This window comes from Rhinolophus ferrumequinum, chromosome 6, assembly GCF_004115265.2.
Source record: "Rhinolophus ferrumequinum isolate MPI-CBG mRhiFer1 chromosome 6, mRhiFer1_v1.p, whole genome shotgun sequence".
In the NCBI taxonomy this organism is placed as follows: Eukaryota; Metazoa; Chordata; class Mammalia; order Chiroptera; family Rhinolophidae; genus Rhinolophus; species Rhinolophus ferrumequinum.
The window spans coordinates 69,737,189-69,763,518 of record NC_046289.1 but is presented as its reverse complement, the minus strand read 5'-3'; the positions used below and the strand labels follow the sequence as shown (position 1 = coordinate 69,763,518).

Here is a 26,330-nt window from a genome sequence, read left to right as displayed (position 1 = left end):
AATTTCAGATAAACAAGACTTTTTGACCGTAACTATGTCTTAAATATTGCATGGGACACAACTTACACTAAAAAAATTATTCTTTGTTTATCTCAAAGTCAAATTGAACTTGGTGTCCTGTCTTTTATCTGGCATGTCTGTAGAGAATTTAAAAGCATTAATAAAATCTACTAAAAGTTGCTTCACTTTTTATTACCATTATGCGTTGGCAATTCTAAACAAACTCAGGGATAAAATCCTCCTCCCTTCAAGTGTGGACAGTGGACGTGGGCGCAGTAAATACACTCAAAGGCTCAACGCGTGTCCATTTCCACCATCACTAATAACAATAGTTACCATTTAATGAGCACTTACTGAATACCAGCAAATTTGCCTACATCATTTCTATTTGCTAGAACTACTTCAAAATAAGTATCACCTGCATTTTCGTAGCAAGGAAGTTGAAGCAACTTTGCCACCAGTGACAAAGCTGGCTTTGAAGCACATTTACCTGATCACAAAGCTTGTGCTCTTTCCATTGTGTCATGCACTATTGTTTTTCTGTTTGTAGGCCCATCCCTCAAGCACTAACTATATGACCTAGAATGATAAAGCTTGAAGAATAAGCCCCACTTAATTCTCCAGTTCAACTTCTAAAGGGGCTGCAGATAATTGGATTGAATTTAGGCCCTTTTTTCTCTCTACCCATAACCACTCAACTAATTTACACGTTGTAACCTCTATCCACCTGTGACCTGCCTGTCAATCTCTTTTGGTTTCTCCAACCCACTCATTCTCTTCCTCTCTCTCCGACAGGTATGTACCCTATGTTATATTCCTTCATGACCCAAAACATAAGCAAACTGGTTTGACATGGTTAGTCAGAGAAATAGCAGACTCCTCCTGGGCCACTTCAAGGCAATCCGCATGGTTTTGATTCCTTTGTTATCTCTTCCGTCTGTGCAAGTTACAGGTAATGGGCTTCTGACGTAGATGAGAAGGTATGAACCTTCCAGGACTTGTCAAGTCACACAGCAGAGCAGACTCTGGCTTCTATGCTCGGGTCCAGCCCTGACTTGCAGGATAAGTGACTTCTACCACCTACCATTATCCCATGGCTTCTCTCCCTGAGAGTATGTATTCTTCAAGAGAGAAAGAGAAAAACTAGATCTCGTCATGGGAGTGACTGTTGTCTTTAATTACTCATTTGAGCATGTTCCATAAGCAGTGTGGCTCTGGGAAGGGGGGGAAAAGACTTTGGAAAACTTTGGGAGAATTTCTGAGAAAAGACGGCCAATTGAACACTCATTTGGATTGAACGCTTGTGTGGGATTTCGGTTCCTCTTGAAAATTACTGCAACAGTGACAGAGAGTTCTTTGGAAGCATACACACAAGAACACCGAATGAGAGAGAAACACATAACCACAACATTTCTGACGCTCACAAGGTAGATAGACAAGTGATAAATGAATTGGCCAAATAAGAAAGCTGAATTCTACTCCAGAAGTGGAGAGAAATGAGATGCAATCCAATTTTTACCACAGGATTCATGCATACCACAAATTCACACATAAATTCACACATATACATACATAAACTTTCGTGTATATTCATATGTAAATAAATCAATGAAATCAAGAAAATTTCCCCAAATGATGGACACAAGCTCCTAATTTAAAAAGTCCCAGAGGGATTCTAGCACAATAGAATAAAACAGATCCATACCATTATTAGAGTATTTCAGAATACTTAGCATAAAAAGAAAAGTTCAAATACTTCTAAAAGGGGAGAGGGGAGGTGTGAGATGTAGAAACACATTACACACGGAGAATCAGGGAGCAGAATGGCTTCAGACTTTTCAATGGCAGTGTTAGAAGCTAGAAATGGATCAGAATTCTGAAAGAAAATTATTCCCATTCCAGAATTTATATCCACTAAATTATTGATCAAATATGAAGGCAGAATAAAAATGTCTTCCGACATGTAAGTTCCGACAAAACTTACCTCCCATGTACCCATTCTCAGGATGCCCCTGGAGAATGTGCTTGGCCAAAAAACAGGAAGACCGAGGTGACAGGAAATAAAAACATCTGGTGGATAATGGAGGTGAAGGGATGCTCCAGGACAGACAGAGAGCCTGGGATGATAGCCAGGCACGAAGAGCAAACATTCCAGGTTAGATTAGGTCAAAAGAATCATGGAGAAGGTTCTTGAGGAATATGCAATCTGATGTATCCGAATGTTTTGTTTGACAAGATCTCGACAACTAGTAACAAGTTTGGATTTCATTTAGTGACAAGTACATAGAAAGCAGAACAAATTATTAATAGGAAAAAAATTGTTCATTCTGACTGTGAGGGAGTTTGGGGAAAATGTTTGGGAAAGGTGAATTAATCAGAATTTACATATATCAGCTGGGACTGGGAGTTGTTTTTGCAAAGTCATAAAAATGTCAACACGGAGTACTCGTCTAAGTCAGGGGCGGGCTCAACCGGGAGGGGGCTTGTGTGCGGTGGGGGGAGATCGGGGACTGCTCTTTGCACAGTGCAAAGAGTTCATTTGTTCTGCTATGTGCACGTATAACTTTAATAAACATTAGAAAATAACGGCAAACCAAAGCATTTGTAAGTGATAGCTTAGCTATGTTTCAGCAGTGAAGGTGTGTGCGTGGACAGTACTGGGACTTAGGAGATGCAGTTTAAAAATTCCGTTCTGCTTCTTACTAACCCCGTGATAAGCCGTGCCCCTCTGACGAATCACTTTACCTCTGTGAGCCTCGGCTGAAAGAAGGGAGCTATCATCCTTCCCCTGCCTCACTCAGAGGGACAGTGGAAGGGTCAGAGGAGCAGTGTATGAGGAAGTTCTTGGGAAGGTGTGGGAGGGATTAACTTAAATTCACTCAGAGCCATGCAGTTTGCTCATGCATAGTGTCGTGTCCTAGAAGGGCGAGGGGAAATTGATCCGTTAGGACAAGCCTGGCTAATTTATCACCTTTTAGGAAGCTCCAGAAGACATGCCTTGAATGATTACTGACCGTGCCTAATTTATTAGCTCTTTCCTCCTTCACAGCCCGTTTGTCCACTGCGGTAGTGTGCTAAGCCTGAACTCTGGTGCGGACTGAATACATTAGCCAGAGTCCTGACTGCGTTGCCATGGTGTTAAAAATATTTAGTTTTGCAAGCAAAGTTTTAGAAATGATAAAAGAAAAACTTTGATATGATTTATTTTTGTAAAACGATTTCAACAAAACAGACAGAAGGAACTGGGGTAAGAATTTCAGAAAGGCAGTGGGTGTAAAATGTTGATTAGCATGGTGACTTCTGATGCAAAGCATTCAATTAAGTGCAGCATGGTGGGGAAAGGTCACACATTTCCCAAATGGAATGCCTTCAAAGACAAGCTGTACAGAAAGAAGAGAGGATACGGAAACTGAAACCTGATTCACCCGTTTAATTAATGGAAGAAGTTTGTGTTTTCCTTTGAAGCCATGATTGTGACATCGCTAGGTGGGAAGGATGAGTTATGTTGCCCCGGTTTCCTCCTCTCAGTTTTCACTTTATTTCTACCCTTTATTTATAGATCAACACAGTAAAGAGAATTTATTTTTTTGCATTTTTTTTCCTTTGACAAGAGACAGAAAATATTGAAATAAAAGCTATGATCATGGAAAAATCTGAGTCACAAGTCCTGAATTCGAATTTGTGCTTCACAAGCTGTGTGACACGTGGCCACGTTTCATCCCCTCCATCTCAGTATCCCTGTGTGAAAAGGAGGGTGTCCCTGCCGCTTCACTGATCGTTTGAGAGGATTCAGTGATATCACATGAAACAACTCCCTTTGCAGAGTATAAGAGGAAAACACTCATCTTTGATTCCCTCTGTGCCCTCATAGCCGACATCCAGTCCATGAGCAAACCCTGTGGCCTCTTCCTTCAGAACATGCCTTGAATCAGTTTATTGCTCTCCGTATCCACAGTGCATTTCTAGGCCAAACCACCACCTTCCCTCACCTGGGCCATAGCAACAGATACCTAACAAGTTTCCCTGGTTCCACTCTAGTCCTCTCTTTAATCCAATCTCCATACATCAGATAGATCAGGCCACTTCGTTGTTTCCTATTCATTGCCCTTGGGGAAAAAAATCCAACTTCAAAACTTGCAGCCATGACTTACAAGTTTCTACATGATTTGCTGTCTCATCTCGTGGCAGCCCACCCCCTCCAGTCTCACAGGCCGTCTTTGTGCTGCGTCCCAATGAGCTTGTTTCTGCTTTAGGACATTTGCAGCAGCTATTCCCTCTGTCTAGAGTGTCCTTCCTTCTAGACACCCCCGTGTCTTGGGCCTCCCCTGATCACCCAAACTACAGCAGCCATTTTGAATAGTCACTCTGTATTACAGCTCACAGTTTTGATATTGTTATCATTTTCTGTCTATTTATTTGTAAATTTTCTCCCTTCCCTTCTCCAGGAAGGCAGCGCTCTAATGACCTTTCTAACGCTTATGTCTACTGTGTTGGTCGGTACCTACCACTAATATTTGTTGAGTAGGAGAATGAATGAGTAAATGAATAAATAGTAGAACAGACTCAGCTTACTTCAATAATTGCTGACCTTGCTATTAGAGAGAAATTTTTGTTTCCTTATGGGCAAAACGAGCATAAATGGGTAGAAGCCTTAGGAAGACAGATTTTAAAGCTGTCCAAATGGAAAACTGAGGACCTCGAGGGGTAGTGAGTGCCTCAACACTTCTGCTTGGAAGACTATTCAATGGGCGGTATATACGGTACCATCAGAAGGAGTAGTTGTGCTAGATAATTTTGAAAGTACATTCCAACTCTGAGTTTCTAAGATGATGATTATTGATGTGCTATTTCACGGCATTCTACACTTCTCCTTATTCAGTAAGGATTATTAGGTTCATCCCTAGACTTAGAGAATTAGAACCGCTAAAAACAATCCCTGGAATTCTGGCCTTTTACAGGATATAAAAGTCAACTGTAAAATTCTATCAGATCTTCTTTTTCTAAATGGTTCTCAAGGATCTGCTTTTGAATTAATTCATGCCTCAAAAATTCTAGTGTTGATACCATCTAAACGTAATCTTTATAGAGTAGGATTCTTACACAATATGGTTGGTTAATGGAAAAAAGTTGGCCCAAATCAGGAATCATAGAATATGATACTTGCATCCCTTAAGCTTTAATTTAAAACAAGTTAAATATATCATTTGTGTGTTTTTTGATGCAGGGCTGAGGCCTTTTCTTGAATTACAGATGTGTTGCATGGAGTTTTGTAGGTCTTCCCTACATATTCTACCCCCATAACAGATGACCTATGGTTTCCCTTTTGTATTTTTAAAGTGAAGTCGTGGCTCCTGCAAATATCACCACAGAATCTTTCTAGATATTTATAATTATTCTCAATCTTTTACATCTGTCTTGCCCGCACCTTTTTTTTTAATGAACTTTTTTTAAATTTTTCACGTGGAATAATTTTAGATTTACAGAGAAGTTGCAAAGATAGTATAGAAAGTTTGTATATAGCACTTATCCAGCTTCCCCATTGTTAACATCTTACATTGTTGTGGTAAAGTCATCAAAACTAAGGAACTGGCATACATTTCTATTAACTAAACTCACTAGTGTTTATTTGGATTTCACCAATGTTTTCATTAATGTCCTGTTTTTGTTCCAGGACCCAACCCTGAGAATCACATTGCACTGAGTTGCCATGTCTCCCCAGTCTCCAATAGTTTCTCACATCTGTATTTAACAGCAGTATTTTAATCTCTTCCACTTAAATTTATAAATGTAGTACTTTTTCATAGTCACATTGCTACAGTTTACCATCGAGTGATTAAATTATGAAATTGCAATAAAGAGAACAACTGGCATAAACAGGTTTGGAAACCACACAACTGTTCTTGATAAGGATTCTTCTCAACTGTAGGAAGAATTGCTCAGGGAAACCAGAGAGTCTCCTTCCAGCTGCAAACTTTCAGCGTGCTGTGGGAATTGGGTAGGAGAAATGGAAAGCAGCACTCATTTGGCAAGTTCATTGGCAAGAGTGTCTTTTGCATTTCCCACTCAAAAAAAGAAAAAGGAATTCATGTGGTTATAATGGTGATACCTTATTTGTGCACAGAGCTACATCTTTTACAGTGGAGAAAACAGGTCTCCAAGATAGGAAGTCATATGGCTGGGATCACCCAGCCAGGCATAGAACTTGCGTCTTTTGATTACCAAATCTACGTTACTATAAATTTGTGTCAGGTCAAAACATTTTCTTCACAGAAATAGATTTGTGTGTGGTTTTGTGAATATCAAAATATTTTCTTGCCCAAGTAAATTGTGTATCGTAGACCTTATGGAGGATTCACAATTCACAAATGGATTCTTTTTGTCAGACGAACAAGTGAGTCAAGTTAGAGGGAGACCTCTTGAGTGTCAGCAAAGGGGATTGGAGTTTTTGCCAGTGGTTTTATTCCCCCCAGATTTGGCCACAGCATGGCTCTTAGATGGATATAGGTTGTGGACCATGACTACCTTTTAGGTACCCATGGAAAGATCAGTGAACTACCTGGGAAACAGCAGCCCTGGCTCAGGTCTCCTTTGTGCCATTTAATAACCTAATCTCCACCTACCCTCCCTGGCCTTCTGGTTCCCCATTTAAAATGGAGGGGTACCAGTGGTGGTACTTGGCGATTTTTGGTATCCTTTGCCTTGTTCCTTACCGTTTGCAAAGCACTTTCATAGAACTTCCCTGTAGGTGGTTAGAATAGGAAGCAGGACAGCACAAGGCCAGTGGGTGTGACATCCTGAGTTCAGATCACGACCCAGCCACTTAGTATCTGTTTGACTTTACTCATCTCACCTAAAAATAGGGATAATGGCAGGACTGAACTCATAGGACTCTTGTGAGGAGTAAAATGAGGCACATAAAGCAGGCTGAGGTCTGAGATACCATTGGCCATTGAGAGCCGTTTGTTTTCGATCATACAGGTTGAGGACTTGATATAGTTTTCAGGGAATGATTGAGTACAGAGATAAAAGGCTGTAGGTACAACTCAGTATAGATGACCGGGCGCCGTGAGACAAGTAACTTTCTCTGTGCTGTAACTCACAGAAAGACGAAAGCCCAGGGAAAATCTAGAATGACCAATGTACTGAAATGAGCTCATTTGACTGGGTTTTTAAACTGTTTTTTCTTGACTATTTTGATGGCCTTTAAAAACACCATCAAATCTCCAGGTATCAAAAAAAAAAAAAAAAAAAGAAAGTCTCCCAAATACAAGGAGGACCTTGTTTGACCTTTTCAATCAGTTCACTTGTTCAGCAAATATTTATTCAAAGCACTGAGTTAGCTGCTAATTTTAAATGAACTCACCAAAATATCAAGTCATCTGTAAACACATTTTAAGAGCAAGTGTTACCTTCATTTTCTGAGGGAGAAATTTATTCCTACTTTCTCTTCTGATTTCTCTTCTGTCAGGAACAGATTATACTAATCTGTCCCTAAGAACAGTGATTAAACTTGCTGTCTGTCTGTCTGTCAGGTGGGGAAGATGAGTAGAGTTTGCCCTCCAGCTGTTTGGCAGGTTCACAAAAACATTTGCAAAGCCCTTCCCATTATAAAGAGAATGAACAAATATTTGCTACCTGCTGTTCAAGGAACTATACCTTGGAATTACAAATATCTCGCTTGTTGTTTTTTTAATCCAGGACACACCTCCCCTTAACACCTTTACCCCCACCCCAAAATTGAGTGTTTTAAACTGGGGCTGAGTTTTCAAACTGAAGTATACTTTTCACGTGTTACTCTTCTCCCTTAAAGCTATTAAAAAATTGTGAATCAGAATCAATAACATGTTCTCAAATCAGTGACATGGAATTAAAATACAAAGGCGGCTAGTCTAATAGGAATAATGACACGATTGAACAATTTGCTCAAAGTCCTATCACAAGTACCTGACTCATCTCGAAGACAGAGACAAGTTGCTGGGGTTCCCCGGGGCAGCAGCAGATAGCTGTGATGGGCCTCCCTTGCTTTTAAATTTTATCACTTGGGCTCATTAACATCAGGGCTAGAGATGTGAGGGAGTTTAACAGGCATTTCAAAATCTGTTATCCCCACCCTCTCCCAGGGGAGAATTTCCCCTTTCCTCTACCAGTCCCCTATCCTTCCTAAAACATTTATACACACGCATGCGGCATATAACCAAATAATAGCCTCCTGTTACAAACCTCACCAACTCACCTTCTCTAACCTGGCAGGCCCTGGGATGCAGACCACTGAGGCTGCTGGACCAGTAACTTTCCCTGTGCCATAACTCAACAGAGAGGCAGAATCAATGACAGGTTTACAGGAGAGGGAGGCTTTAAATAGCTGAGGTCAGTGTCTGGAGGGTTCCCGTTAATACCACTAACAGCGTCCTGCCAGCAAGTCGATCGGTCGCTTTGTTACCCACTTTCAACTATTTCTGATTTTCAACTTTATTTTTAAACGCATCCTAAGAAATCCCGACTCCTAGCAAATTGACAATGTAAACCCTCTTTTTCTGAAGCTTTGTTTATAGGCCACAATTCTCCGGACAGATTTACAAGTGTCTGTAGAGTTTTAAAAGACGATTGCTTAACAGGCATTAAGTGAGACACATAGAGCTGTGTAAATATTTTAGCTGGAATAGGGGATTTTTTTTAAACATATGAGCCAAATATTGCATTAAATCTGAAGACAGTGGCAAACTGATTAACAGTAGTTGCCAGCTTCATGCTTTGGCAGTGAATTCCCAGGGCCAAGATTAGATACCAGAATCCATCCACCAGCTTCAGTTGTGTGTTTTAAAATAACTTCCCATCCTTTTCTCTCTTCTCCTTATGCCTTTCCATATTTTCTATTTTATTTCTTCATGGTTTATTTAGACGTAAACACTTTCCAGAATAGAAAATTACAGTTAATGTGACTAACCAGTAAAGGCTGAAATGGGAACATGGGCCCAGGCCGAGGTCAGAGAAAATGCAGAAGGTTTGCAGCTGTCCTGGTTGAACAACGTGAAAGCAGGTTACTTTTTGCTAATGGGCTTACGTATCTTAATCACTGGTCTCTTTGTAGCCAGCTGTTGCACTGCTGGAAGGAAATAATCCTAAAATGAGCATTGCTACCTCTTCCACTAACTGATTTCCTTGGATCATAAAGAGGCAGGCCTGTCGCCCTCAAGATTTATATGTGTGAGAAAATTCATCACTTAATTTTAGTAAAAACTGCCCTGCAATAAGCATTTTGTCTTCAGAGGAAGTCTTCTTTATTTAAGCATTCCTATAGGCAAACAATTTTCCGGATTTGGTCAATGAGTAGGATATATTGCTTGACCTCAAAAGTAATTTCTTTGAGAATGGGGCATCTTACCCAACAGGGCTTTGCTCTGGATTGCCAATTCCATCGGCAGCCTCTTAACTTTTACCCACTGATTTTCACTAAAGATACTTCTTAAAGTAAGACTCACTTGGTTGCCAAAAAATGTAGGCTCTATCTAGTCTCTGCGAATCACTTGAATTGTAATCATATGTCCAGATCATTATTTGATACTGTTGATCCACAGGTCTGAGCATCTTAAAATTATGTGTTTATAATTATATAAATGTGTGTGTGTGTGTATGTATATATTTATTAAAAAATCTGAGTATTTGATGTAATTTTTTTTAAATTAAAATTTATTGGGATGATAATGGCTAGTGAAATTACATAGGTTTCAAGTGTACAATTCTGTAATATATCATCTTATATATCACATTGTATGTTCACCATCCAGAGTCAGTTCTCTTTCCATCACCATATATTTGATCCCCTTTACTCTCATCTACCACCCCCTTCCCCCATACCCTCTGGTAACCACTAAATCATTGTCTGTGTCTATGAGTTTTTGTTTGTTTGTTTGTCTTGTTCCTTTGTTGCTTTCACTTTTATATCCCACATATCAGTGAAATCTAGGGTTAACCACAGTGTAAGACTAGGTTTGAGGCCTGCCCCTGAAAGCAGCCATATTTAATTTGAATATAAATTACACTATTGTCAATACCAGGGGAGTTATCTGAATTTTGGAGGGGCCTACAGGCCAGTTAAAATGTTACTGGTGGAACTACCCGAATTTTGGGGGGGCCAGTTAAAATTCGGGTAGCTCCACCAGTATTGACCATAGTGTAATTTATATCAAATTAAATGTGACACATAGAGCCTTTCAAAAAAGCTGCTTTCAACAGCATACCCCAAACCTAGTCTTACACTGTGGTTAGCCCTAGATTACCTTGTATCAACTTTCGAATGTCACCAGTTGTCTTCACCTTTGAGTAAATGGCCTCAGTGCATGTATGGTCATCTCCTGTTTGCCATTCGAGAGAGTAATCATTTCTAATGCAAGGGCCACAGGCCCTATAACAGTGACAGGCACAATTCTGGCTTATATGTAGCCAGCCACCTCTGCAAAGCAGTTGAGAAGGCACAGTTTTATTTTCGAAATCTCTCTCGTTTGTCTTCCCCATTTAGGTACTATCCATGTTATACCGAAAGCAGTTTGTATCTCTGTCTATCAAGAACCTAAAAAAAGATTTTCCTATTTTACCCATAATTCCACTTCTCATATATATCCTAAAGAAGTCGTCTACACTCAGAATAAGTTTTTATGGGCTCCTTATGTTACTTAAAGCCTGAATGATTCATTATAAGAAGAAAGTAGAAAGGACTTTACTGGTCAACTGCAGGGGAATTGCTAAGTGAACTAGGGTACATCCACTTGATGAAATTTTATATGCCTGTTAAACACAGTGCTTCTGAGTTCTGTGAAATAATATGAGAAAGTGTGCATGATATGTTTAATAGAAAGAATAAAGATACATAAATTTCTCTATCAAACGAAAGTATATTAAAAAAAATAACATATAAAGGCAACCCCTATAAGGTGTGTGTGTGTTGCAGAGGCCAAAACACTAAAAAAAAAAAAAGGTACTAAAGTACGAAATAGTATATGTTCTGGTTACAGTATCATGAATGATGTTTTTTCTGCTATTTTTTTTTTGTAAATGTTTATCACATTTCTTTATGTGTGTTGCCTTCATAATACTCTTTAGAGGTTAACTGCTGTTCTCCCCAAGATGCATGTCCTTCCCCTTCCAGATGCTCAAGAATTTCATGTTTGGGGCTGCCTGCCCGTGGCTTCCTATTGTACAGTCTATTGAGCGATCAGAACCTTGATAACTGTGCCTTTTTCCTCCATTGTAACTCAACTCTTTTGTCTATTGCTTGAAACCTAGCCTTTTCAAACCAGTCTGAGAAATGAATTTATACTAAAGTGTTAATGAATTTCTCTTTGGTAAGGTTTTCTTTCTCCCCTACTACATATACATTTCTAAAGCGATCTTCTGAAGTCAGTGTCTTTAGTGCAAGGAAAGGCTTCAAAATGGTGGTGATTTTCACGGGGACCATGGGAAGGGATGCTTTTAAATAAATAGATGGATCCCTTAACACCCTATAAATCAAATCATTCCTAGTCCATCTATGTTTAGGCCTAGTCATGAGTAGGTGATTAATGAATATCTTTCAGCTAATGTCTCACAGACCAAGGCTGTGTCTATAACCACATAATCATCACAGTGGAAATTCTGACTCAGCTGTGATGTTTGATAGGAGGGACCTTCGACTAGCGCTTTAGACTATTCCATGCAAATGCTGTAGTGAGTGGCCCAGCTTCACAAGTCTTTCCAAAAGTCCTAAAGCATGTTGGCATGTCCTCACTTGGCCCTGTCACTTCTGCTTAAATTTTTTCATGGAGAATACTCGTGATCATGGGACATTAAGGTGAATTTGGTCTTGGGCAGCCTCCCTCTGTGAAGTGAATCAGCATCACGAGATTCTCCTCGGCTCAAGATCCCTGGTGGGTTTATTTTTATGCAACATTCCTCTGGAGAAAGGGGCACCCACTCTTGATCAGAGTAACTGCGGAGAACATCTTCTTGGACGGAAAGATGTTCCTCATTTTGTTATTCTTTCTCTAGCTTAACTTTTTAAACAAGTGGCTATTGAATGTGTCTCCATTTGCCTCTCCCCTCTCCAGTTTGCCTTCCTCCCTCCCACCCCTCACTCTCTGAAACTGCTTTTGTGATGACCAGTGAATTCCGTGTTGCTAGAATCAGTGGTCACTTCTCTGTCTTCTACTTGACCTTTCAACAGTACTGCACCCAGCAGTCAGCTCTTTCTTTCTTGCAATACTGGTTTCCTCTCAGATCATGTGATTCCACACTTCTACTTTTGTACTTTCCTGCTCATTCCCCATCCTTTTCTGGCCTGTCCTCTAGCTGCTTACATGCTTCAGGGTTTGTCCTGAACCCCTTCTCTTCTTTGCCTACATTCTTTCCCTATCAATTCATCTACTTTCATGGCTTTAAATAGCACTTTTATGCCTATGACTTCCTCGTGTGTCATTTCTAGCCCACCCATGCAGCCTAAACTGCAGACTTTTGTATGCAACGTGAGAGTCTTATTAGCGTCTCAAACTTAACGTGCCCTAAGTAACATGCCTGATTTACCCCCTCAAACTTGTGCCTGGCTTTCTCCCTTACTCTGGTCAAGTCTCTAGTCAACTATCTTCACAGTGAGACTTTTCCTGACCACTTTATCAAAGATTACAAGCCTCTGACTTCTGTGGCCTTATTTGGCCTCCCTTCCCTAACCAGAGTGGGTCCAACTCCTTAGGGTCCAGTTCCTTTGATTTCAGCTCCTTCATTCTCGTTCCTTTGAATCAAACTCTAGGCACAGGACACTATAGATCTGGGAAAGAAACAAGGGATATGTCCTAAGGTTTCGACACACTGTTACCATTTAGCTTATTTCAAAAGACCTATCTATGCATTCTCATAATGCTTTACTTTTACTCATCACATTTACCCTTTCTGAAACTACTCCCTTCTTCCTTTATTTTCCTTGGCTGTCTGACTAACTCCTCCGTGATCTTCGCAATTCTACTCGTAAGTTATCTTTTCTGGAAAACCTTCCCTGGCTACCACCCAGCCCCAATCTGAGTTGGAAGCCCCTACCCAGTGTCCCATGACACTACACTACTTTACAATTTGTTGATTTCCTTGTCTCTCTGTTACTAGACTCTTACGAACATTTTTAGAGGAGAGATGACCAATAGATATGGTTAAATATTTTCCCCAACATTTAGCACAGTGGCCTAGTGCCGATACTCAATAAGTATTTTGAATGCATGAGTATTTGTGTAACCTACATATATATATATGTAGAAAAACAAAGCTATCCATAAATTTGAAGGAAAAGAGATTTGAAGGGTACATGGAGTGTACCCTTGTGAGGTGTCTCTGTTCTACGCTAGGTCCAAACTCAGTGTAAAACTCAGCCCCTTCATTAGTATTCATAGCCCATAGTCACTCACAGCAAGCACCGAGTGCAGGAGGTTTTATTGAAGCTGTAGGCACACCTCAGAGGCCATCCTTCTCCAATTCGATTGTTCTTCTCTCTTGCTACCCTTATCTCTCTGTGTCCATCTCTTCTCCTGAAAGAAATTCAAACTCTTCTTCCTCTGTCAGGAAAGACATCATCCCATTTCCCTGAAGCTAGAATATTAGGTAACATCCACTCACGTCCTCATCTGGGGATGATGGGATGCTTTTGACGCCAAGAATTTGTCAAAGAATTTTGTTTCCAGTAATGACCATTTCCTTTCTAAGAATTTTAAATTTGGAGATTTTTTTAAACACATGTATCTTGTGTCTAATTGGACGAATGTGAATAAAAATGGCATGGTGTTCAATCTCCTTATGTTTTCTCCAGCCCCTGCATCCATCTGCATGTATTATACTTATAAAGAGATACATCTATATGTCTATAGAGATATATTTTTTGGATAAAATATCTGTACTGCATGTATATGACCACCACCCCACCCCCCACCACGATTTGGTAGCTCATTCATTTATTTAGCAAGTACTCACTGAGTATATTGTATGGGCTAGACATTATAGCAGATGCCAAGGGTAAAATAGGAAGCAACATATTCTGTTTCTGCCTAATGGGGGAAAACAATCAAATAATCGTGATAGTTATAATAAAATTACAAAGGGGAAGTATACAGTGCTATGAGACTGTGTAACACAGGAGAGCTCATTAGTATAAAGCGGAGGGTCGAAAAGAAATCCTGATGAAGTAACCTTTACGGTGAGATGAAAATCATCACTGATCCAAACTAGGCCCTGATTACTAGGGTAGAGAAGAATGTCACTGGCGAAGGAACCCCCTGATGGTGAGAGGGAGCTGATTATGCTTGAGGAACAGAGAGAGGGTCACTGTGGCGATCACACAGGGTATGGGAGGGAGAGTGGAGTGACGCTGAGGGGGCAGGCAGGAGCCAGCCCAGGGAGGGCCTTGTAAGGGCCAGACTCTAAGAGTAGTGGAAACCACGGGCAGGTTTAAGCAGGGGATTGACACACTCAGGTGTGTATTTTCTCAAGGTCACTTTGACTGTAGTATGGAGAACACATCAGAAGGAAGCCAGGGTGGATGTGGGAAGAACAGATAAGAAGACATACAGCAGTCAGGTGGGAGTAATGGATTCAAGAGCTCTTCCAGAGATGAAACTATGCGCTAGATGTGTAAACTTGTGAGTCACAGTCCTAGAGATGGTACCTGAAATGTCTACCTGAATGAGAGTTCCCAGAGAGAGAAACACAGCACAAAAGGACAAGAAATGTTCAAGAACTTGATCATTTAACAGTTGACTATGGAAGGATAAGGCTACCGAACAGAAGCGTGCGGGAAGCCAGGAAGGGAGGACATGGGACTAAGGGAGCACATATTTCAAAGAAGGGGAAGTCTTCAACAGACTGAAATCCTGCTGGGCAGTGAACTAAAATGAGATTTGAAAGAAAAAAGAAAGGACACTGACAACAGGATGGATTCACTGGTGACTTCGGGGTATTTTTGCAGTGTCATAATGGGGATGCAGTAAATTTCACTGGGCCTAAGAGTGAGTGGTGAGTAAGAAGTAGAAAAAGTGAGTATTTTTTAAAGTTTGTGAAAGGATTTAGCTGATAGCATAATGTTTTGTTGTTTACTAAAATATGCATATTAGGAATATCAATTGATTCAAAGAGTTTGTGGAGTGGCTGTCATTGTGTCATGCTGTTCTTGGAAAATAAAAGAATAAAACCATGTACAATATGTAATCTAGCTAAGGTTAGCACTGTTTGAATATTTTAAATGGATAGCATTTTACTGTTGAATATACAAAATGCTTTCTCATGTATGTTTCACTTAGTTCTCGTGAAATTTCATATATCAGAGAGGTGTTAAATAACTTTCCCAGCCAATAAAGAGTATGGGAAACGAAAAATAAATACTGTAATTGTATCTTTAAGTTGATAGTAGTTCAAAGAGGAAATTTTCTAATGTTTTGATTGTTGATGTATATGTATAAGTATATACGTACATATTATTGATATATATAGCTATATATCATATGTAAGAATATACCAATGATCCTATTTTAATTTATTTGAGTTAGAAAATTCTTTAAGTGTCTTGCTTGTATTTGCCTTCATTCCAATTATTTGTTTAATAAGTCTTTTATTTTGATAACATTGGTATCTTTTGAAGACTTATGTGTTGATTTCTCAAGTACATGTGTATTCCAAACTCATTTTCCACTTCAGATACATGGTTTAATAAGTATTATAACTATAAATGTCTAACTACCATGCTGTACACCTTACACTAATGTAATATTGAATATCAAGTGTAGTTGAAAAAAATTTTTTAATTTATTGTAACTTAAAATGGAGACATAGTCATACCTAAGATTTGAAAAAAAAAATCACCCTACCTTACAAAAAAAAGCACAGATAGAACATTCTTCACTTATCGGCTTGTTATCGTTCCAGTTTACTGCTTGGAGTTTCTAATTAGCCTTTTTTAACAGCTTTATTGAAATATAACCACATTCCACATAATTCACACATTTAAGGTTACAAGTCAATGATTTTTAGCATATTCACAGTCTTACAACCATCAGTGCAATCAATTTTAGAAAATGTTCATTACCCCAAAAAGAAACTTTCTACCCCTCAGCCATCACTCCCTCAATCTCTCCATCCTCCCTCCCCCAGCTCGTGGCAACCACAATTTACTTTCTGTCTCTATCGATTTGCCTATTCTGGACATTTCATATAAACGGAATCATGCACTTGGTCCTTCGTGACTGGATCCTTTCACTTAGCATAATGTCCTAATTAGCTTTGGAGCATAGACACTGTATTTGTACAGACACAAAATGGCTCTGGTGTGTATAAGTTCATCTATGCACATGCATTATTCGGAGGTAGCTTGCTAACCCAGGTACCACGTGTATAACAGCTATATTTTCCCTCCTTATACCCAGTTGCCCATTCAAGTTTTTTGAGCACTTTGGATATAGATGTTTGCCTTTGGATGAATAGAGTCATTAAGAAAATAATTTGGACATGATAATTATATCAACTGAATTACCAAACAAGAATAAAGACAGAAAACATCTTTGATTACATATAGGTTGTCCACACAACAGTCATTAATGCACAGTTGTCTATTCTAGACCAGAAATTTGGGCTTGGGGTCAGGGACAGTATTTAGCCAAAAAAAAAAAAAAAAAAAAAGAGTCTAACAGTCCCCTTTGAAATCTAATCTAAACAAGTTTTTTCTAGATTAGATTTTCTGTCTGCCCTCAGACCACCCCACCCCAGGATTTCCTCTAATACTGCTCACTACTCACTGTACTAAACCTTAAAATGCCCTCCATATTTAGCATTGGAGCTCAAGAACGTGAGATAGGCACTTTTTATTTCAAGCTTTTGTCAGTTGTTTTTGGCTTAAATCAACTTGAAGTCTTTCTTTATGTAGTCTTTAAAAATATATATATATATATGTGTGTATATATGTGTATATATTTATATATACATATATATGTATATATGTGTGTATATATGTATATGTGTGTGTATATATATATACATATATATACACACACATATATGTAATAGCCACAAAATAGTACATTCTCATTTGTTCTCATTTGTGCAAAATAATAAGCAAATTTAAAAATTCTTAATATTTTACTAGTTTTATATATGATTTTCTCTTTTCATACAAATCCGTGAATTGCAGCTAGCCAAAGCCGTTTTTATTTTACTATTTTAATACATTGGATTTAATGTAATTTCCTAACCATTCAGTTCAAGGCCAATACCGTGAAAAAGAATTGTGTAGGGTTGTTGTGCTAATATCGCAATTTTTACATCTGAGTTTGTTTTTTAAGTTTGTTTTGATAAAAGTGTGTTTGGGGGTAGGAAACCAAAAATTCTCTCTCTCTCTCTCTCTCTCTCTCTCTCTCTCTCTCTCTCTGTGTGTGTGTGTGTGTGTGTTTGTGTCTGTCTGATGTGCAGAGCATTAGGAAGGAAGTTATGCTATCCTAGTATTACTAAAAAGAGTCATTACGGTACATTATGCTAGCATGAAAGGAACTAATTCACAGGCTTGCGTGCAGTTCACATTACTAGAAATAGTCTTTACTATGTGCCCTGCCCACTAAAACATTTTTGTTGGTGATCCATTCACTACAATGTCTGAGGGGAGAGATTTTAGTCTGTTCTTTCCCATTGATACAGCACCAGTACCAAGTACGATTTGTGGCACATAGTCGGCACGCCGTAGCTGCTTGGTGAGTTCATGTGTTTGTTGAATGAATTCCTTCAGGATAAACCCCTAACCCCGCATCGTGAGACTCTGATGTGGATCTCTCACTTAAATCTCACTGATACAATCTTTTACTTTAGTCAAACCGTTCTGTGTGTTGTGGTGACAGTCCTCTGTGATGATCCTTTGGAGCACGGAACTCGTGGAAAGGACAGGCACCTTGTAAAAGTGAGGGAAAGATAGGCCTGCATAGAACCGTGCAGGGCGTGGGGAAGGAGTTAGGTAAGCAGAGAAGAGAGAATTTCAGATTGAAAAAACAGAGTCTAGAGAAACCTTTCCTGTCCTCTAAAAATGTATTCTGACTTACTAAGCCCATGCAGAGGTCTTTCAACACAAAGAGAGAGATGTATTCCACATTTCTTAAAAAGTACCCATGTACATTCGATCTGTTACAACAATTAAACTTATATTAGATTTTGATTAACTATATCTAGATCTTGCCTGTGTGTCAGTCTAACCTACCCATGCTTTTTAAGTGGCTCAATAAATGTTATTCCTTATTCTTGGGGGGATCAAAAACAAAATAACAGATAACCACCTATGACCTTAACTGTCTAATATCTAAAATCTTAAAACATTCAAGGGCATGTCTTTCCTTCACTAAAATGCTTCACAAGCACTTAATCTTTAAATGAGAATACTCTCAATGTTATTGTCTATTATTTCATTATGGATTGGTTTTCAATATTTAATCACTCTATCTCTCACAATGATCATTTGTAGTTAACTTCAGAAATTGATGTATTTTTAATTCTGTCAAAACTTTAATAGAAAGAAAAAGAAAGAGACCCCGCTGTGACTTTGGCTTTTAACATTGGAACTCCCGGCCCAGCCTGTGTCTGAGGCAACCTTGGTGGTCTAGCAATATTGTATACATGTCTTGTGGGTAGACAATAAACAACATTTGTGGATTTGTCAGTGACCTCTCTCCTTGATGCACTGCTAGTCTCCGGTGTCATCATTAATTAGTCTTCAGATCTCCCATTTGTCTGCTGGAAAGCATCTTGGATAAACCAAGTTAAGAAGTTGGAGCACAACTGTGCTGAGGCCGTCAGAGTGCAGCCCTGGGCTTTAACCGTATGGAGAGATTTACTTCTAATAGGCCGCGTGGATGGCTGGGCCCATTGGGGTGCAGAGAGAGCCTCAGCACAGCAGGCCAGCTGCTCTCATTTGTGCTGAATTCAGTTTCTAATTTCAGAACGCTGGAGCTCAGAGGTCGAGGGCACTTGTTTCCCATTTTACTTCATCTTGCCCAGGAGATTCCTCAGTGACCTCTCACCATGAATTGTGGAACTTCAGTGAGGGCATGACAGTCATTATCCCTAGGTGCCAAACAGGAGATTTCCACCAGGGTCTATTTCTGTAAATATGGTGCACAGCATTTGTAGTGACTGAGCCCCAGCCATGACGCTCTTGCCGTTCTGTGACGTGTTTCCTGACCAACTTTACTAAATCATAAAAAGAACATAACGGGAGGCTGCTTGCTAATGCCAGTCATTCTACAAACCACTTTACATGTGTCATCTCACTTAATTTTTGTATCGTGCCTGTGGGGGGGGGGCAGATGTGAAAAGCCACAGCCCACCTGAGGCCAGGTAGGTCTTGATCCAAGCACCAACCCTTTACCACACCACTATAGAGCCTCATAGTACCTGAGCACTTTATGGACCCGATGGGCTCTTGTCACCACGGCTGGGACAAAGGGAAAGCCACAATCATCAACCCTTTTAATGCAGCAAAAGTGGAGGTTTTGCTTTTGTAATTAGGAAAAGAAGCTCTACTTTCGGCATTGGTTGGCTGGGAGAGGTAACCCTGAAGAAATTGTTGCCATGGCTGCAGTTATGCCCTATTACCACAATGCAGGCATGCCTCATCCTATTTACTTGTTCATGAAAACTAGTTCTCTCTAAACGGAGTTGTTGGCATTTGAATGTAGTAGAGAGCAAGTTAAAGGATTTAAAAGATTCTCCCGATTTACAGGGTGAGAAATTCTAGTTTTCCTTTAAATATGGCTCCCGGTGTTCTCAGAATCACAGATGGATATCATCAGAAAACTTTACATGGCCGTGAAGGTTTATTGAAAAGTGCTGATTCCCACTGGTCAGTCTTCTGCTTCTCAGAACTCCCCGATCAGGAGAATGCTGTTTACTGTCCTGCTTGTGCCTTATGGCATGAAGTGGTGGGTGTTTTTTTGGGGGGGGGTCTTTAAATACACTGAGCCCTTTCAAATCAGCTTGGGCCAGTCACGGTGTTTGTAGAGTGAAGACACTGAGACCCTGTGGTCTACCTCTCCTGGAAAGGGAGGAAAGAGATGAGGAGGTCACACTGTACCTTGGAAAGCCCACTCTCAGTCTGGGTTATTTGCCTCATTTTTTTTCAACTTTCCTCCACATAGAATCTAGTTAAGGTGAGGAAAATCTGATGCTTTGGCCAGATGTGCGTGGAGCCCTCTGGAGAAGTTGGGGGATGAGTATTTGAAACCTATAAGATGCCTTTGCAGGGATTAATATCAGTACATAAATAAATACAATTAAAGGTAAAACATAAATGCTCCACAGAAGGTAGATGTTTGAAGGATACCGAAACTTAAGACTGAAAAAAGCTTGTTGGTGGGGCAGTGTCTCAGAGAAACATTTTTAGGATGGACAGGACTTTGTCAGATGCAGTGGAAAGTATGTAGGACATGAGAGCAGAATGACTCCATGGAACTGGGACCACTGGTTGGTGTAATTTGAAAACGTTGCATGATTTTTGTTTGGTTGGTCAAATATATACGGGAAATAGAGCTGAAAGGTAGAACGGTACCAAAATGGAAAAGGCCTTAAATCCCAGCCCCGGGAGTTTGAATTTAACTGAATTAGCAATGAGAATCCATAATACTTTTATCTTGTTTTATATCTTTCCTCACTTTGTTTACAGTGGATTCAAAGAGATCAGAGAAAACTTAGGCCTCCAAGTTAACTATTGATCGCTCCTCCCTTAAAACAAAACAAAACAAAACAAAATGGTGATACTTTCCACTGTTCCCCATCTCAGGACGTGGCACTTCCAGCCATGCATGGCCCATCTTTCCCTCTCCCTCAGCCCTACATTGACTGCGTCACCAAAACCTATTCGTACCTGCAAATTATATTCCAGCTCCATCTAGTCTGTCCCTCTCCTCCTCTCTCTGATACCACTCCAGCCCAAAGCACCACTGTTTTAAGAAGAGAATAATGGCAAGAAGGAGGTACTTATCCTTTGGCCACAGGTCCATCTACTGGAAAAGAGGTAAAGGGAAACCTGATAATTGTAGAGAAGTTAAGTAGTTACTCTAGGACAAATAAGACGGCAAAGAGAGGTAAACGTGTGGGGGAAAAGGAATGTTTTGAAGTGATGGTTTGGCTGGTTTTAAAGAATTTGTTTCCCATTAGTTTCCAGGTAGGATTTGCATTTCTTCAGTAAGATAGATCCTTAAGGAAAAGAAATGAGTCTTTGCATCTCAACGGACAGGGCTCCATAGACAGCATAAGAATGGTTTCAGAATAGCTAATCACAGATATTTAAAATAAATTCGATTAAAAACTTTAGGAGGTAACAATGTCAAAAGACAGAGTCCGAATTTAGGCCTCTCATGTGATCTGCCTCATGATCCCTGGTTCCATATCTCTGAGAATGTAGCTGATTCTGAACTTGGCTCAGGAAATGAGAGTTCCCTCACGTTATACTTTCCTCCTCAGCACAGTCCTGTAGTCTCCCAGAGTTGTCTAGGATTTCAGCCATCTAGGTGGCAATATTGCCAGAGAAAAGCGTCAAGTAACTAACTATTAATAGTTTCAGGGGACACTCAAGTGTCCTGTGCATTTCCTGTGCTTCAGTGCTGACAGGTTGTGTTGCTTTGCTTGCATAGCAAACATTCTGGGATGCTGGTTTGAAAACACCGAATTATTGGATACGAGTTTCCCAGCATAAATAAAGGCCCCTTTCCTACCTTCTTCCAAATACCTCTCGTAGCTTACCTTCGTGCTTCAGTATTTTCCTCCAAGATATGGAATACACATTTCTCTATTTTTTGAACCAGATGACATGATTTCTTTATGGGGAAAATCCAATGCGCTCTTGGACAAGAACATGTCAGTAATTTCTGGCCACGGTCGCTAGCCCGAAATGATCACGACTCAGCTCTGGCTTTGGAAAAATGAAGCCTTTCTTCCCCCGATGCATTTCTGCCACTGGCACACACATATAGAAACCTTGGGAAATGCCTCTTGCCTGCGCCAACTGCCTTTTGTAATGGTGAACTATGGATTATTGTGGTTTCCATAGCGCCAAGTCAGAGCTCTCTGATTTGAGGGGGCTTGATTATCAAAAAAGCACTCTATTATAAATTCCAGATAGTATGTCTGAAGTAAGTCACATGTGAAATGACTTCACGTGTGTGCGTGGAGTATTAATGGGAAGGGGGGGAACGGGAATTAAGCCCAGAAGGGAGATGCTGGGCCTAGTTCTCAGGCTGGGATATGGGTGTCCCCCTGAGGAATTGCCAGTTGGGTGGTTCCGGGCAACTTGAATGCCTGAGAATTTCTGCAAAATCTGTTGCACACTCTACTTTCGGAGTGTAATCTGATAAAGGTTGAGACCCTTATTCCTGGGACTGGTCCTTCAGTAGTTTGCCTCTCTGTGTTTTCGAGAGACCAAAAGGAGCGTACTTCACCTATCCCAAGTCAATGCTTTGCTGCGTCTCTGAAAGGAAAGTTGAAGGTGATCCATTTTCCTGTTCCTGAAGAAAGGTGTGAGCTAATGGCTTTTAGTTGTGTTGTTTCTGGTTTTGCTTTCCCCCTTTGGATTTGGCTAACAGTGACTGATAGGATTTTACACAATCAATACCCAAGTGCATAGCTTAGGGCATGGGCTCAGCAAATATGTGTTCTTGGGAAGTCTAATTCCAAACTTCTCTTCACAGCAAGTGAGAAACAGATGGCAGTGGTGTGCAAGGAGTCACCAAGCAGTATCTCCAGCCTTTCAAGAACAAGCTAGAAGAGTTCTTCCAGAAAGGTAGGAAGCTGTGTCAGTGGCACATACGTGATACTGCAAAACATGTTTCATTCCACCATCTTTCTCTGAAGCCCACTGTCCCACGCATCTGCTGGCCACAGGCAGCTCCAGTGATTCCAATAGTCCACCTTCCCATGACGGTTACATAGTCATGTCGATGAAGTTGTCCTGTAACTTTATATCACCTTGCAAATCTGTTGTAATATTTAAAAATTTTTAACATTACTCCGGTTTTTATAAACTTTGGGGGGAAGACTTTTCCTTTGTCTCATCATGGAACCCAAGAGGACCCTTAGTACATGTTAACTGACAAACGACATACATGCAGAACTTAAGCAGTCGTGCATTTCAGATTTGCGGTCAGACTAGACAGGTGGGTGGTGATTGTTCTTCCTGGTTTTATGAGTGTAGCAACTTGGAAACATGTGCTGTATTTTCCATGGCTTTTCAGAAAGGAAAATTAGGGCCAGGTGAATGTCACACATCCAGCCACTTGGCACCCATCAGCCCTTTGGGGTTAGATGGAAGTGATGCACGAGACGCAGGACTTATTTAGAAAGTGTACCAAGTTGTGTTTTCTTCTCCACATTTTGGCAGGAGTAGGGAACTTTGTTGATCACTGTTAGTGAACGTGGAAAGGTAATGCCTTTGGGATATTTCCTATTCTAATTTCTCAAATTCAGCGTAAGATGTGAAACAAAAATAAGTGGTGGGGCACAACTCTCCAGTTACAAGATAAATAAATCCTGGGGATGTAATGTACGGCTGGTGACTATAGTTGACAAGACTGTATTGTATACTTGAAAGTTGCTATGAGAATAGGATCTCAACAGTTCTCATCACAAGGAAAAAAGTTGTAACTGTGTGGTGATGGATGTTAACTAGATTTATTATGATGATCATTTCACAGTATATACATATATCGAGTCATTATGTTCTACACCTGAAACTAATATAATGTTATATGCCAATTATATCTCAATAAGGAAAAAAATGAGTTGTGGGGCAGTCAGAGGGGAGCTTTTGCGTTTGCTAGAAAGCCAGAGGAAATGCATGTAGGAAACTTTGGGGCTATATTAACATGCTGTTTCTATTTATTAATAAGGTCACATGATACCGCACCGTCAGGAAAAGACCATTACGCAAGGTGAATCCATACAGTATGGCCAATCCACCTTGGGAGTTGGCAGGGAAATTCACTCAGGCCATGACTCAGCCACTCCACTCCTGCTGCTCCCTTAGTGCAAGCTCACTTCCCCTCCTCCTTGGAGAGGGCTGGTCTGTAGAAGTAGAAATCAGAGTTCTTTCTTGGCCATTTGCCTGAACCTCATACACGATGGAAGTAATGCCATCAGGCAAAACCCCATCTTGAGAGCAAATAGTGACACCAACGCTGTTATGTGACTAAAATTAGGGTGGTTTGTATATGTGACTTATCAAAGTGGAGGCATTGCTTTATGATTATGCCATGTAAATATAACCTCAAGGGCTCGAAGAAAAACATAAAATATTTCCCTCTGCTGACCCCCAATTAATAATTTCTGCTTTTGACATGTATGGAATTAACTTGAAATGAAGCTCATATGTCATTAGATTCCAATTTTTATTTGTAACTGCTATTATTATATATCTGGAAATGCTGCAATAGGTATATCTGGATATTATATGCATATGTGCTGTGGTGACCTTAATCCTTTCTCCTTAAACCAACTAGCGTCTTAAACCTTAAATTGTGGATTTTATTCTTTTTTGTTGGAAAAAGATAAATATGAATAATTTAGAACCTTGAACGTCTTCTTCAGTGCTTTGGAAAAGAAATTTGCAAATTCCCTTTTGGGGTTTTGTGTTAGTTTCTTCTGTACTAGGTTTCTCAAGAAATATCTGGTCTGTTCTGAGAGAGGGAATTGAGGCAAAATGGACCTTATGTCAGGGAGGCAAGGGTGCAACCACAGAAAGATATAGTAAGAAAGCCAAGAGTAGCAGTTGTCAACCCCGGCTGCACACTAGAATCGCCTAGGGGAGATTTTTAAAATTTTGAGACCCAGACAAAACTCCAGACCACCAGCAGCGTCTCTGGGGTGGGTCCAGGTATTAGTCTTTTTTGCTTTTTTTTTTACTCTCCAGGTGATTCCATTGTGTAGCCCAGATTGAAAACCACTATTGTCTACTTTAGTTCACCTTTCCATTTGTATACAAGATGTTTATTCAGAGCCTGCTAGACCTTAGGCACTGTGACAAAAGCTGGGAATACTGAAATAAATCATATAGTTCTTGTCCCTCTCCCAAGGACTATCTTGTTAGGAAAAGATTAATTGAAAGATTAATTGAGTCAGCGCTCCTTTAACCGACATAGTGAAGGGAATATGAGCAGGACATGAGGAATAACTTCAGATCATGGTTAAAGCAAAATCAGCCAAAACAAAGCACAAAAATAATTTTAAGGAATATTATCATCCTATAAAGTGTTCAAAAATATATAAATAAAATACAATACTCTAGGAATCCTAAATCTACCTAGTATTGTACGATGAAAGGAGCCACTATTGAAACAACCTATTACTGTTATTTCATTACCTAATAAGTTGGTCAAATTCAACCTAGAATTGTACTATCCAATGTGTGTGGCAGGCACCAGCCACATGCAGCTGTTGAGCAATTGAAATGTGGCTGATCCGATTGGAGATGTGTGTGAGGGTGAAACTCACAGCAGATTTTGAAGACTTAGTGAAAAAAAAACATATAATGCATTTCGTTTCTGATTTTTTTATGTTGGTTACATGATAAAATGATCATTTAGATCTATTGGTGTAAATAAAAGGTTGTATTAATTGACCTGCTTTTTTTAGTTTAATTTAAAGCATGGCCTGTAGAAATTTTTAAATTATATATGTGACTCACGTTGTATTTCTATTGGACAGTGCTTACCTAGAGACATGCCCTCTTGACCTTTCTCACCTCATCACTTTTTGGCTCTTCGCTTTTTTTTCCTTCACTTTTTTTGCTCTACCTTTTCCAGTGTGGATCCTGGGTTATTAGAATGCTGTTTCATAAGCCAGCCCCTCTGCACTTTTGCTCTGGGTCTGGCTACTGTTTGGCTATCAGGTAGAGGTGCTTACTTGAAGGAGATGTCAGCGTGCTACTTCATCAGGCTACCACTATTGTCTACTTGTGGTTCAGGGGGTGGGGCCTTGCCAAGTTGCAGGATATACAAATGGGATCTTTCTTGCTACCATGGAATTCTAAATAGTAGTCCCTTTTTTGATGTGGATGTTTCACTGATTCACAGAAAATGTAGGGTTTTCCATCCACCCTAAGTATGCATTCTCCACCCCGGATAATCAAATTTTTATGGCCATTATCATACAATTTAAGTATAGTATATCACCGAATATGCCATTCATTGTAAGAAGCATCATTATTACAAGTACTACTAAGAAGTCAAAAATTGCTGGTAATTAAACCATGATGTGTCATAGATGATAAGATGTATCCTGATATCAGAGATGCTAAAATATGAAAATTCCATCAA

At 39.8% G+C, this 26,330-nt stretch overlaps 1 protein-coding gene across 1 annotated transcript in view; it reads left to right on the top strand.

Moving 5' to 3' along the window:
- Window positions 1–26,330, top strand: part of FMN1 (formin 1) — a 264,605-nt gene that overhangs the window by 149,130 nt on the left and 89,145 nt on the right. Inside the window, 2 exon segments of the mRNA XM_033108537.1 lie at window positions 22,710–22,748; window positions 22,751–22,801. Of these exon segments, the coding sequence (XP_032964428.1) occupies window positions 22,710–22,748; window positions 22,751–22,801 (90 nt within the window).